This window comes from Meles meles, chromosome 20 (genome assembly GCF_922984935.1).
Source record: "Meles meles chromosome 20, mMelMel3.1 paternal haplotype, whole genome shotgun sequence".
NCBI classification, from domain to species: Eukaryota; Metazoa; Chordata; class Mammalia; order Carnivora; family Mustelidae; genus Meles; species Meles meles.
Genome location: NC_060085.1, coordinates 27,461,060 through 27,475,463, shown reverse-complemented (window position 1 = coordinate 27,475,463; position 14,404 = coordinate 27,461,060). Strand labels below are relative to the sequence as shown.

At 35.8% G+C, this 14,404-nt stretch overlaps 1 protein-coding gene across 2 annotated transcripts in view; it reads left to right on the top strand.

The window, feature by feature from the left end:
- Positions 1-14,404, top strand: part of CFAP20DC (CFAP20 domain containing) — a 255,896-nt gene that overhangs the window by 155,315 nt on the left and 86,177 nt on the right. For both annotated transcript variants that reach the window (XM_045989870.1, XM_045989869.1), the window contains exons 8-12: positions 1,813-1,949; positions 2,809-2,971; positions 4,513-4,629; positions 5,861-5,980; positions 8,785-9,116. In XM_045989870.1, coding sequence (XP_045845826.1) covers positions 1,813-1,949; positions 2,809-2,971; positions 4,513-4,629; positions 5,861-5,980; positions 8,785-9,116 — 869 coding nt within the window. The remainder of the gene's footprint in view (positions 1-1,812; positions 1,950-2,808; positions 2,972-4,512; positions 4,630-5,860; positions 5,981-8,784; positions 9,117-14,404) is intronic.

Genomic DNA, 14,404 nt, shown 5'->3' with positions numbered 1-14,404 from the left:
AGAAGTGGCTAGTAGCTCATCTATATCCAGGACTGTAGGACAAATGTGGACTTACTTGGAGCCAACACCATAATATTCAAGTTGGTTCTGCCTTGCAAGGGGGAACAGCAGAAGACTTTCTAGGTTGCAGCCAGTTTTTTGAGTTAAGAGCCATTACCCTCACCTGCAGTCACAAAGAGCCCCACAGCCTCTTCCAATCAGGAGTTCCTTGGGCAGCCTTCCATAACGTCATTCAGAGACCCAGACTCCTTTCACCCAGGGGTTCTTCTCCAGGCCTTAAAGCTCTCCCCTGGATCTTCTGCATCTTGTCAAGAAAGAGAGAGTGTGGGGGATTATGTGGGAGTTTTTAGGGACCAGGAAGTAGCTTACCCTTCTCACATTTCACTTCTCAGATCTCATTAATAAGATGTCAGTCACATGACCCATATAACTGCAGGGAAGGCTCAGAAGTGTAATATAGCTGTGTGCCCAGAAGGGAAAAGCAGCAAGGTTTGGTAAAGCATACCTGCCTTATCCTGAAGGTGCTACCAGTTTGTTCTCTTTCTCCCCCAAAATTTTCAGTTATACCCTATCATCTCTCAAATTTAGAATAGGCTCCTAACAGTTTAAGGCTGTTGTCATTGTGACCCAAACCCATCCTTCCAGCTAAACTGGCAATTTCATTTTCCCCCAAGTATACCCTACCAGTTCACTCTTTCTTATCTCTGGGTACCTTCATCTTTTATCCCTGAAATATCATCAGTCATTCAAGGTCCATTCAAGAAGTCACTTACTCTTTTTTTTTTTTTTTTTTCCATCCCTTATTTCACCCTTCCCGCCACCTACCTCCCATCTGGTAACCATCAGTTTGTTCTCTAGAGTTAAGAGTCTGTTTCTTGGTTGCCCCTCTCTTTTTTTTTTCCCATTTGCTCATTTGTTTTGCCTCTTAAATTCCACAGATGAATAAGATCATACAGTGTTTGTCTTTCTCTGACTTGTTTCACTTCATATTATACTCCCTAGCCCTAGCAAGGACATGCTAATGGCAAGATTTCATTCTTTTTATGGCTAAATATTCCATTGTATATATGTACCACTTCTTCTTCATCTGTTCATCTATCACTGAACACTTGGGCTACTTCCATAGTTTGGCTATTGTAAATAATGCTGCAATAAACATAGAAGTACAGGTGTGCTTTCAAATTAATATTTTTGTATTTTAGGGGTAAATACCCAGTAGTGTGATTACTGGATTATAGGGTAATTCTATTTTTAATTTTTTGAGGAACAAGAGGTCACTTCTCTGAATTTCCACTGCTCTGCTTTATGTTATGATTACCTGTTTACTTGTACTATCCCCTCCTTTGAGGGCAAGTGATCTATCTTACTGATTTTTGTGTCACTAAAAACTTCTAGGAAATGCTTAAGAGTACTCAATCACATGTTTGTTCAATTGAGTTAAATCGTTTTTTTAAATTATTTCCTTAAAGAGAAAATAAGATATATATTTTTAGTAGCTTTTCTTTCTTTTCTTTTCTCTCTCTCTCAGGAAGAATATTTGTGGCAGTGGTTCTCAAATGACAGCATAAGAACCATTAAGGGGAATTTGTTAAAATTACAGATTTCTACTGCACTTTCCCAAGATTCTAATTCTACGGACCTGGTAGATCTGATTATTGGGCTCCAGTATCTGAATTTTTTATAGGTGCCCTGTAGTGGAGAGGGAGAATTCAGATCATAGGACACCTGTATTGTACTTTCAGAAACATTGCAACATGGTGTTTGTCATTATGTTCATTAATGGACTATTATTACCTTTTTTTAACAAAACAGATCAGTTCATTAACAAGGGAACAGGTAATATGCGCAACAGTAAAAATCAAGATGTTTGTCATATCGCCTTTGGATCCAGAGTTCTGGGACCACCTCCTCTCTCTGGAAGAAGGAATAACATGAGGATATCCACTGAGGTAGGAGCAAGGTCTGAAGAACTTGTCTCAGCATGAGGGGCATGGGAAAAGAGTTTTTTTTTTCACAGTGCACTGGGAGGGGGCGGGGATTGGGGAGGTGGGGAATACATGCCAAAAGCAGAAGCCTTAAATAAATTTGGAACAGAAATTCTGGATTTTAAAAGAACTCAGACTGTTTTATTTTTGTCATGTCAACACAGTTAACATTTCTGAGTATTCTTTTGATCAAATATGTTAACAAAACTTAAAGGCAAATATATGTGAACACATTTTGTGGTCTCTGTCAAGGAGTTGGATCAGGGTCCCTGAGGGGCTCATTTGGTTAAGCAGCTGCCTTTGGCTCAGGTCATGATCCCAAGGTGCTGGGGTCAAGTCCCACATCGAGCTCCCTGCTCTGCAGGGAGCCTACTTTTCCTTCTGCCCCTGCCTCTCATGAATAAGTAAAATAAATAAAATCTTTTAAAAAAATAAAAATAAAAAAGGAGTCGGATCTTCACCAGATACCTTACAACAAACAGATTCTCAAATGTTATATTTTTATTTTTAATTTCCTCTGAATTTCTGACACACAATTTTCAGTTTTACCTCCTACCTACTAAAGATGGAGTATAAGCACATTTTAATTTATGTGTCTAGAAGACTTGTCTTCTGTTTTGTCCCACATTATATTTCTCCTTCCATTTCTTTCTAATTTTCTGGTATAATGTCCCTCTCTACCAACTTTCTAACCTTCTCATTTCCTCTAGTTTCTTTTCTCACTTTTTATTTGTCCAAATATTATTAGTCTCTATAAATTCTACAGAAAATAAATGCAATTCCCGTATTATAAGATGTACAGATTAATTCCTCTCCCTTACAGACAGTAAGATCCATTGGGTCCAAAAATAACCGCTCAGGCCAACAGTCTGTGGCTGAGGACTGTGTCAGCAGTGCAGAGATGTCAGCTTCACTGATGCCGGAGTCTGAGGAGCAAGCTGATAAAGAAAATATTCACCAAATAAAGCAGACCATACCTGTTCGTGGTAAGACTCATGCATAAGTGCCAATAGCTAGGGGAAAATAGAAATGTTCCTGTGAAGATAAATTTGAACTTTAATTCTTGATTAGATCTTAACATCCAGAGAATTATCATTTAAAAATGAAAAAGATGGTGGATATTGAAATCTGTTTCAAATTCTTACACATATATTCTCTTCTGGAATTTATCGTTCTCTCTTTTTTTTTTGATACTTAATTTGTTTGTTTGTTTATTGTAGGCTACATGGGGCTTGAACTCATGACCCTGAGATCAAGACCTGAGCTAAGATCAAGAGTTCAATGCTTAACCTAACCAAGCCACTCAGGGCCCCAACTATCATTCTCGTTATAGTCTCTTTATTCCATTATTTCAAATTGCCATAGTATCCTGCATTTTTATTTTATGATGACTGGTGAGGAAATGACATAGCATTCTCTAACTAGATTTTGGGAACTTTACGTGCGTTTTAAGTTTTCTTAATTATATCTTTTAGTTAATCTCTTCCACTTGTAAAGTTCTTTTTATTTTCTCCTATTGATGCACAGAGAACCCTGTTGGTGAAGAAGAGATTTTTGTCCCATTTTGTAGATTGAGGGTTCATGGCTAATAGAGAGGTGAAGTGATTTGCAATTTGTAATCATTGGAAAGAATTGAGACGGGTACCAAAGTCTTACCTCTCACTGTAATTTTTCCATCCTTGCTTGTCTGACTTTTGTGGAAGTTGGAAAGGAAGGCATTTGGTTTCATTTGATTTGATTTAGAGATTAATGATCACAACTATTTCTCATATAGCACAAAAGTGAGAGAAATACAGAATGCCACAGATGTTCAGTCCCAGCTCTACCACCATCTGTAAGACTTGATCAAAATTCCTAAACCCTGTGGGTCTCAGTTTCCTCATCTGTAAAATGGGGATAAAATTGCTACTGGCCTTAGTAATAGTAATAAACAATGATTGCTTCAAAGGGTCATTGTGAGGATTCAACAAGAAAAACCAGTCAAGCACATCATATTGTGCCAAGAAATGAAGCATTCCGTAAATATTAGATGCTGCTATGAATACTGTTAATTATTATGATGATGATTACGCAATTAAATTACACTTAAGAATTCTTTTCCAGGTGTGATCACAGTTCTCCAGGATTCTTTTGGAAACTACCTTCCAAGCTGTTTATGAGTCATACTTACCAACTTTCTCTTTCAAAGGAAGCAGCTATTTTTCTGTATTAGTGATCAGTTTCATTTTTTGTATTTTTTAATATAGTATGTTGTATGTATAATTAACCATATTACCTGTTGCTCTCTGTAAGGTTATATTACATGCATAAAATATCTCAGTAATTTCAAAAGATATGATCCCAATAATGGAATAGGAATAATTACCTATTTTCCATGAAGGAATAAGTTGTGATTTTGATACAGATTCATATGATGTCACGATACCTGAACATTCTCATTATAGCTACAATTATATTTACTGAGTTATTTCAAACCATATAGTACTTTTTGTTCTGGCTTTTTGTTCTTTGATATGAAATGTACCAGCCGATCTGCATGTTATGCATCCACATCCCCCTCAAGAACCATCAGCAGATAAGAATAATAACAGGAGAAGATTACGGTTAAAAAGCACCAGCAGAGAAAGGACAGAGGCACACAGCGGTACGTCACTAATTCAATACTATCTTATATCTGTATATTATTTAGAGCAATGGAATCTCTCTCTGCAGGCTGTAAATTTCAAAGGATTACAAACCAATTCATTTAAAATATAAATGTCTTTTCTACAGGGATTATGGAAGTCAAATTTTCTGCAAAAGAATTGCTCTAGAGCCCTAACAGAGATTTGCTGGATTAAATAGACAGTACCTCGGAAGTAAAGGACTTCCCTACTTCTACTCTCAAAGGCTGAATAAGCTTAAATTATTGTTTTTTACAAACAGCCCAAATTTGATAGAGGAAGTTCCTGCCTGCAGACTTCACTAAAATTGAACTTAACTCATAATTTTTCATATTTCATATATATCTCTTCTTTTTAAACTGAGCCCTTTTCAAATATTTCAAATATATTTCAGATATATTTATCTGAGATATATGTATGTATGTATGTATATATATGTATATATCTGAGATATAGGGGTGTGTGTGTATTTTATTAACATTTGCTGTCTCTCCCTTTGGACTCCATGCTAATAGAATGTAGGTTAAATTTTTAAGTATTCACAACCAATAAAGCATTAGTTTTATAGTTAATAATTAGTTTTATTACAGTTATCCCTTTGAATATTGGATTTAAGGCATTTAAGTATAGATCTGTCTGCACATTCATTAATCTATCCTGAGTCAAGCCCAGAGTATATCATGTGCACATCTTTTAGCATAATTTCTCAAAAATGTAGGGTTCATAGGTAGGCTGAAATTCGGCTTGTTAGGATTCATGTTATTTTTATAAAATAATAGAAAAGTTAATTCTGTGTTCATTTTATTAAAATGCTTAAGGAAACTGCTTGGTTTAAAATTTTGAGTCAGGTTGTGCAAGAACTGTAATTTAAAGAAACACATTCTATTTTATGTGGAACCAAAGTGAAAATATAGGACCCTTTGAAAATAATATGGGTGATAGAATTCCTTTCATTGCATATTATAAAACTTAAATATAAAATGCCCCCATGCAAATATCAAGGAATTTAAAGATGACCCTCTACAAAAATGCAGCTGAGTTCATCCTTGAAACATTCTAGTGGAAAAGAAAAGAACTGCAAATAGTCTGTATTATCACCTCTAAGGTACTCTTCAATAATCATGTAGAGAAGCACACCACGTTAGTAGCATTCTTCCAAATGAGTAAAAATCAAAAGAAATAACATCGTGGAAAATATTTATTCCAATAAAGGCAGTTCTTCAGGAAATAACAGGAATGAAGATAAAGCAACAGTTGCCCTCAACAGCGGGTCCCAACAAAGCACAGCGATGAACCCCAGCTCTCCAGCACTGCAGTCACCCGATCAAACAGGTTGGCATCTTTAGTCCACTTTAACTGTTAATAATTGATGAAATATCAATATGTTTAGCATTTCAAACCCAGTCATTTTGAGAAGTTGTGATGCAGTCATTTGCTAAAATCTATCATTTTGTGATAAATCTCCTTTTAACCCCAATTGCATGTCAGACTTTAATGGATGAAAGGGCATTTTTATTTCCAAGTTTCAATGCACCAGTTATCGTTCAGAAGGAAAGTTGAAACTGAAGTTTTCACAGGACACTGTCACTGTCCCCAAAGATTACCTATTGTTGCAAGTCTCCAGTACTCTTTATAATGGAGACGGCTGGAGTGTAGAGCATTGAGCCCATCAACATATCTTCCCTAGCAGGTGTGTGGTACTTTTACAAAGGCGAATTGTTTTTGAGCAAGAGAAAAAGGAAAATAAATGAAAATTGTTTGTAGTTTGTCAGTCTTATTTATGCAATGTTGAAACCTTCATTAAAATGTTAGGCGCAATTAGTGTCTCTAGCATAAATCTGACTGTGTAGAAAAACTAATTAGATGTTTAGGTGATCATTCTTGCATTTATCTTGTTTGCTGCAATATTGTGATTACACAGTAATTTACATATTTTCCTAAGAAAACACACCAAATTATTCATTACAATTGATATGGAAATACTTGAGGTAAAACTACAGATTCCAAAAAAGCATGTGGTGGTGAGATAATTAGAGTTCGTTTGGTGTAGAAACATTCCTTTTACCTTGACTTTTTGACAGTTAATAATATGTTTGACCATAGGTCATACAAGTTGTTGAATTGCAAAACGAAGATTCCTAGTATCTTTTCCTCCAATTTTCTTTTTAGATCCATGTAGGTAATGCAGCCCATTAGTTTTTATAATCTTTTTTAACATTTATTTATTAATAAAGCATATACTGTGTTTACAAAACACCTGCTATGTGCTTAGCACCATGCAATAGGATTTGCTGTCCAAAAGAGGACAGCCCAGTGAATCTGTTTATTTCACCCGCTCATGGTACACTGACTCTGGACCTTCCACATCCCCTGTGAATGTGGTCCAATGATGTAGATTCGGCCTGCTGTAGGCCACTTACCTACAGAAAATGTGAAAGCCTTGTCCCTTTCAGATTTTCCCTAAGAAATGTACATTTGTTACCCTTTTTATAAGCAAGTTCTATTATATAATGGTAGTGTTAAGAAACAAATACATTATGATCAATACGATTTTATTTGTGCCATTAATATTTTTATTAAAGTTCTTTTTGTTTGTTGCTTTGGTACTGGAGGTTTTAGAGTTTCAAGTCAGCAAATCTTAGATGTCTCGTGGTTACTTTTCTTGTGAAGTTAAACAGAGCAGGATTCAAGAGTCAGGGTAAAATTACCATGTCCACATTTTGGTTCTGCTGAACACATTTTTTGTAAGATTTTCACCATTGTCTTTGAAGGGGCAGGGGTGGGAGGTTGGGGGAACCAGGTGGTGGGTAATAGGGAGGGCACGTATTGCATGGAGCACTGGGTGTTGTGCAAAAACAATGAATACTGTTACGCTGAAAAAAATAAATAAATTTAAGATTTTCACCATTGTCATAATGCTCAAAAATAGTAAATTTTAAGGAAAATAGACTAAGTTGAGAAAATGCAACCTTTTCCTGCATCATTCTTTTTTTTAAGATTTTTTTAATTTTATTTTATTTATTTGACAGAGAGAGAAGGAGAGATCACAAGTAGGCAGAGAGGCAGGCAGAGAGAGAGGAGGAAGTAGGCTCCCTGCTGACTAGAGAGCCCAATGTGGGGCTCGATCCCAGGACCCTGGGACCATGATCTGAGCAGAGGCAGAGGCTTTAACTCACTGAGCCACCCAGGCACTCCTCCTGCTGTCATTCTAAAGAAGAAAATAAGCATGTATAAGAAAATAAGCATGTTTTTAATGACAATCATTTTAATATTCGTCTGTTACAGTTTGCCTGGATCGTAGTTATAAAAATCTATCTCACTGTTGTATGAAAGATTAAAATCTTTTTACTGTGTTGTACATCTGAAACTAACAAAATGTTGTGTGTCAACTAAATTTCAAAAAATTTTTAAAGTTCAGAATTTTTTTTATAGTTTTGGTTAAAATATATCCCAGCGGTAGTATAGAGTATTTTTAACCAAAACAAATAATGTTGTGCAAAAAGATTTATATAGCAAAACATTCTCTGCTATAATTAAAGATCTTTTTCGCCCATCACATTAACAAGTATTTCTGTGGATTTTCTATTACTGGAAAAGTCTGCTCAGTTAGTCTATGAATTGTCCTGTTTCAGTCAGTGGAATGGAAAGGCAAACCCTGTTAACCTTTTCATGGTTTCCTCTCCTCCATGATTTGTAATCCAAACAATGCCCAGTTATTTTATTTAAAGAAACTTGTTAAATATTCCGCCCTCCTGCAGTTAAAAGAAGATATTAGTAACTCAAACCCTTTTAAACTTGGAAGATTTCCTCCCCCCGTGGAATGTCAAATTAATGAGACTGTGCTATGAAGAACTTGCTGCAAGACAGGTGATAATTATTTCAGACTTATAAATTTCCTGGTCAGTGTTTCAACTCAGACCGAGAAGAAGTGCAAATGAGTTGCCCATAGCTATAGGCACTGATCTATGGGTTAAATGTGCAGCAGGTTACAAGATGGTGGATAAATTGCGTTCATTGGCTTCTGCATTATTTGATAAATCTCAGTTGCAACCCAAGAAATTTTAACCTAACTACCTGCCTTAATAGAACACTGACAGAACACTCCTCTAATTTTTGTCATCTTTCCCCAATGTCAGATGAGTGGATATTTCCTGAAAATGATGATCGCATTTCCCATTTGGCATCCAGCAGACGGTCTCTTCTGGATGAAGACTCCTGCCACGCTTCACACATGTGGCTGGAAGCCAGCAAGGAAAGTGAACATGGCCAACTGGCAGAGGAAACCCAGGTTGTCCCGAAGGACATTTTCACCTTTTCATCAAGACCACGATCAGCGCCTCATGGAAAAACTCAGAACATGTCCCCAGAGGGGTGCCCATTTATTCTGGATCTAAAAGAGGATACCAGCCTGACAAGGAGAGACACCGAATCTGAGGAGGATTTTTACAGCCGAGACAGCAGCGAAGAGGTACACTGCTTGATGAGTGAAGTCGTTTTAAAGCACAGTTGTTCCATTAGCTCCGACGAGCACTAAAACTAGTTGAAACGAAAGAGGGGGAATCAGCTGCTATTTATAAAAAGGCAGCAGATTGCATGTCAGTCAACAGTTGCCGCAGGTTGTTATGGAAACCCCAAATTGCTGCCTTTTTTATTAACCATCAGCCAATTTCATTTTTAAAAATTTCATTTTTAATTATGAAAACCAGTTTTGGGGTTGTTTTTGTTTTCTCATTTTAATTTTTGTCTCATAGAGTGAGAGAAATAACATGCGGTTTAGTAATATGAGGGAGAGACCAGTAAAACACTGAGAAACACATTGTTCTAGCTCTCTGGGGAGACTGCCGCAGTGGCTAAGCATTCTGAATTGACGGTTTTCTGGCTTCCTCAGTCCCCTGCCATCCCTCCACCTTAGACCTATTAGGACTCATTATTTTCCATATGGTCCCAGAATTTCAAGAGTTGTGCCAATTAAAGTTTAGATAATGAATCATGGATTAGTGCTGGGACTTGCCTTACCCTAGGTTTTCTGTTCACAATTATTTAGAATATAAATATAGTTTATAAACTAGTAAATTCACATAAAGTTTAAAAAAAAACTTGTTATGAACCAAACAGAAAGTAGTTCTGAGACATTTGTTTTAAACTTAATGTATTATGAGGACTCTTTTCCCTCATACAAAATGAATTTATTTGTGAAATTCCTTCAGCTTTGTTCTTTAACGATAAGCATCCCTATATTCTGTGGAAAATAGTTATCTTAAAAGCAGATTATAGCCAAGTTATGGTTTTGTAAAATTATACAAACCATTTCTATGTCAAAATTAAATTATAAATTACTTAATTATAGATAACAAATATAAATTAGCAAATTATATACTAATATAATTACTATATAATAATAATTAGAATAACTTTTTGTATATGCTTACAAAAAAATTTTTTAATAATTATAACTGATCAAGGATCCTCCTTGGACAGCAGGATGTAGATTAGGTTCATTGCTCCTACCTTCAGAGACAGTTGAGAATATGATGAAATTGTTCATGCAGTAATTATGGTTTTTTGCAACTTTTAATGAGTTTCCATAGCAAGGTGCACGGGGAAATCCTTCTTTTTATAATATCTTTGCCTTCTGAGCATAGTGAAACTATTAGTCATACCGAACATAAACCTACTACACATCGCTTTATGCAAAAGTAGTACTTTCAGTGCCAACATTTTCATCTTCATCCGTTTCGCCCTAAATAACATTAAGATATAAAAACTAAAATAGATATTTGCCTTCAGCATCTACTACTGCCTCCATCCCAGCTGTCAATTCTTCTACAGTATGAATAGGCTAATCTGATAAATTAATTCATACCATTTCATTAATGGGATAGTCCATCCCCTTCCCATATGCATTGCACCATCTTTCAGACCTAAACCAAAAGCATTCCTTTAATGGTGGAAATTTCAAGGCAGGGGGAAATATTAGTTCCTTCCCTGGAAAAGTTTGAGGAAAGTTTTTACAAGAAACTGCCCTTTAAACATCATGACATGAAGAACTTGACAAGAAGCAATAGAGCTTCATGGGAAAATGAAGAATACTATTCTGAATATTTTTGTTTGTTATCACTTGGTGTGCTGTCTTCTGTTACTAGCTACTCTTCTTCTGACATCCTCCGTCATTTATTATGCAAACATATATTAATTACCAACTACATGGAATTGAAAATAAATATATCATGTATTACCCAAGTTCTAAGTGGCATAGCTATCTGGTCACCCCTGAGCCATGACCACCAACCAAGATGACTAGTAGCATAGGGCTAGACTTTATACTGGGACCATCTCATGGCTAACACCTGTCCTGGCCAACCCTTAGCTGGAGTCTGCTAAGAGTGGCAGCCAGAGAGAAGTGCAGAAGCCTCGCCATTTAGGGTTTATTGTTAGAGGCAATAACAATATACAAACTATGAAACAGAAAACAGACCAACAAAAAATGTTGGGTTTTACTTAAACAAGTTCTAGAATTTATGATGATCAAATTAGTCTTTAGGGGGCTTTCTTAGTAACTTCTTTTCCTTAGGATTACTTCTTTCATTTATTAATTGTGTAAGTCAATGGAAAATCAGATTAGCTATTTAAAATGTTTATTTACATATAGTCTTTGAAGAAAAATCAGTTTAGTTAATTTAGGCATCCTTACTCTTAGTTGCGTTGTTTTAGAATGTTATATCCTTAGAGTAGCATAATTATACTTAAGGAAAACAAGGTCATGTCATAAATAATGGTGGACGAACGAGGATAATTACATTACTTACTTTGTTTGAAGTTTTAACTTATAGTGAAAGACTTTATTTGATGGCCAACCACTGAGTATTTTTAAAGGGAAATTAGATATATTCCATAGCCTGTAATCTAAGAAAAATCAAATGTTATCATGATAGCTAGAGGAAAAGTACACATACAATAGTAAAAGCTAATTAAAATAAGCTTTCAGTGATACATTGATTTTGAAATTTAAGTTCCTCATTGTTAATTCACATCTGAGCTCTTCATAGTGTAAGAGCCTCAAAAGTATGAGTTTTCTTTTTTTTTGCATTTGCTTTTGTCTTAGTCTTTGCTTTACTATATATTTTATTCCCTAGGCAGTCATGTATATTAATATTCCTCATACTCAATTAATTTTGAGTTTGTACTTCTTATTTGAAAAGCACACTATGGAAATATATAGCTGTAAAATCAAGACTACCATGTAAAATGAATTATCCTAGGAAAGCTATTAAAACAAAGTGCCTTTCCCATAATTCCAGCATCTGAAAGGGAAAAAAAGCCTCTTTCTATTATCTCTATTTTGTATTTTATTCTGTTATTCCCAACATGGCTTTGAGTATATGCCTGGTTTACAACTTGAAATATTTAGCTTTATATTAATATTTTATTACTCCCCTAATTTAATTTTTCATCTAGAAATACTGTCATTTTTTTCCCCAAAGCTCTGGCTGTGTATCACATACTAAAGTACATATTTGCAAGGCCAGATAATTTGTCCTGTATCACAATCCAAATTGGAACATTAAGCCAAAAAATTATCCATAGTTGGACATGAATTATGTGGATTGACTACTCAGAGCATTCAAATTAGCTAGGACACTTCCAGATCTTCTCTCCATCTAATGACTCCTTGGAGGGCTACAGAAGACAGATTTACCAACAACAAAGTAAAAAGGACCCTTTTAGTCCTCCTCCTCAATTTTCCCTATATTGTTGCTTTGAAGGTTTTTTGTTTTGTTTTGTTTTTCTGGCACTCAGCAGTTAAGCTGTTTCATAGCATTTTTTCCCCGCATAGTTTATATTTCTGGGTTAGTCTATAAACCATTCACCCCATATACTTGACTAATGAATTGGAATTACTTTCTCACACACATGTACATACACACAATAGAAAGAATATTTACTCCTCTTGAGGCTGCTTATATTTCTGTGTAGCCTTTTAAAAATTTTAAATGTCAGTATCTGTGTTAGAAAAAAATGGAAGGACCCTTATTTTGAATATATTGCCTTGCATTTTTGTTCCTATATATTATGAATTACAATATAACATCCTCTAAACCTATCAGGCAGGTTTAATATTTATTCTGGGTGAGAAATTTTTTAAGGCTGTTCACAGCTCTGTCTTTATTACTATCTTGTGAAGCTCTGTTCCTCTCTGCAAACATCACAGGCCCCTTGGTTCTTGTGACTTGGCTCTTCATTGTTATATGCAAGTAAAGAAGATTTTAAAACTCTTTTCTGCTTAGAATATCATTCTGCTGCTTCTGCTAGTAGATAAACATCTTGTGGATAAATATTTGGTTGTGGATAGGATAGGAGTTTCCACAAGAAATCTTTAAAGTGTTATCAGCTAAAAGACCATGAAGTCTTAACTTAAAAATATGTTTCTGTCTTTGGGGCGCCTGGGTGGCTCAGTGGGTTAAAGCCTCTGCCTTTGGCTCAGGTCATGATCCCAGGGTCCTGGGATCAAGCCCCGCATCGGGCTCTTTGCTCCGCGGGGAGCCTGCTTCCTCCTCTCTCTCTGCCTGCCTCTCTTTCTCTCTGTCAAATAAATAAAATATTAAAAAAATATATGTTTCTGACTTAAACAATTAAGAGTGTCATCATTTTCCCCAAATAGTCATGTGATGGTGTTTGCCCACCCCATAGAGTCCTTCTAACTTCTGCTATTCATCTGTCTGCAGAGCACCACTGACTAGAAGTAAAAATATTTACAAAATAGTTTGTCCAGCCCCTTTTAGTATCAAGCCTGCTTCAGATTAGTTACTTGTCAGAAGCAGTTACACCTTCCTTTCTCATTTTACTTCTTTATAAACTAGTAAAATGCATTATATGATGCCACTATCAACTATCTTTGTCATCCAGAAAGAACTGTATTCTTTAATAGTTTCCTATAAATTCAAGAGGTGGAAGTAGAAATACTTCTTGGGAATGGTTGTTAGGGAAGCCCTTTAAGACACATTTGAGTGGTCAATCTTGTTATCCTCAAAGCAGAAATGATTTTTTTCATTATGTTATGACCAGTGTCTTTAGCTACGTCTATGCAAATAATTGTGCCTTTTAGTTGACAGTGGAAGTATATACCTCTAATCATCTCCGTTGTCCCCTAGTGCCCATGTCTACCTAAAGGATGCTGTCAGTGCATGCATTTAGTCACTAAAACATTGGACAATAGTCAAGACTCCTGCTGACTCAATCTCAATTACAGATTCAAAACTGCCATCAAAAGTATGTTTGAATTATGACAGACATTTTTTTCCCTACAGAACTTTTAAGAGTGTTCTACAAGACTTCTTTTCACAGTGGACTGAATTTAAAAATCAATTGAAATATAAATAAATATAATCATCCACTTTTACAAAGGCTAAAACAGAGCTCTACCCTGACTCGCTCAACATTAAAGTTGTGATACAAAGAGCCTGGGTCCCATCTGCTCCAAGTAGGTGGCCCTCAAGAGTCATTAAAATTATCTTTTTAAAATTACAGCTCAGCAAGAGCAATCGTTGTATGCATCCAGAAATTATTGTCCAAATGCCCATCTGCATGTCGTTTTAAGAAACGTAGTTCAACAGAGGAAGTGCTGGCTCCTTGGGGAAATCATTCTCATCTTTGGCGTACATATGCTGTGCTACAGTTAATCAGGCAAACTCTATTGATGTTCCCGGCACTTGGGCGTGATTGAATATTTAACAAACAAATGCCTCTGAGCCCAGAAGA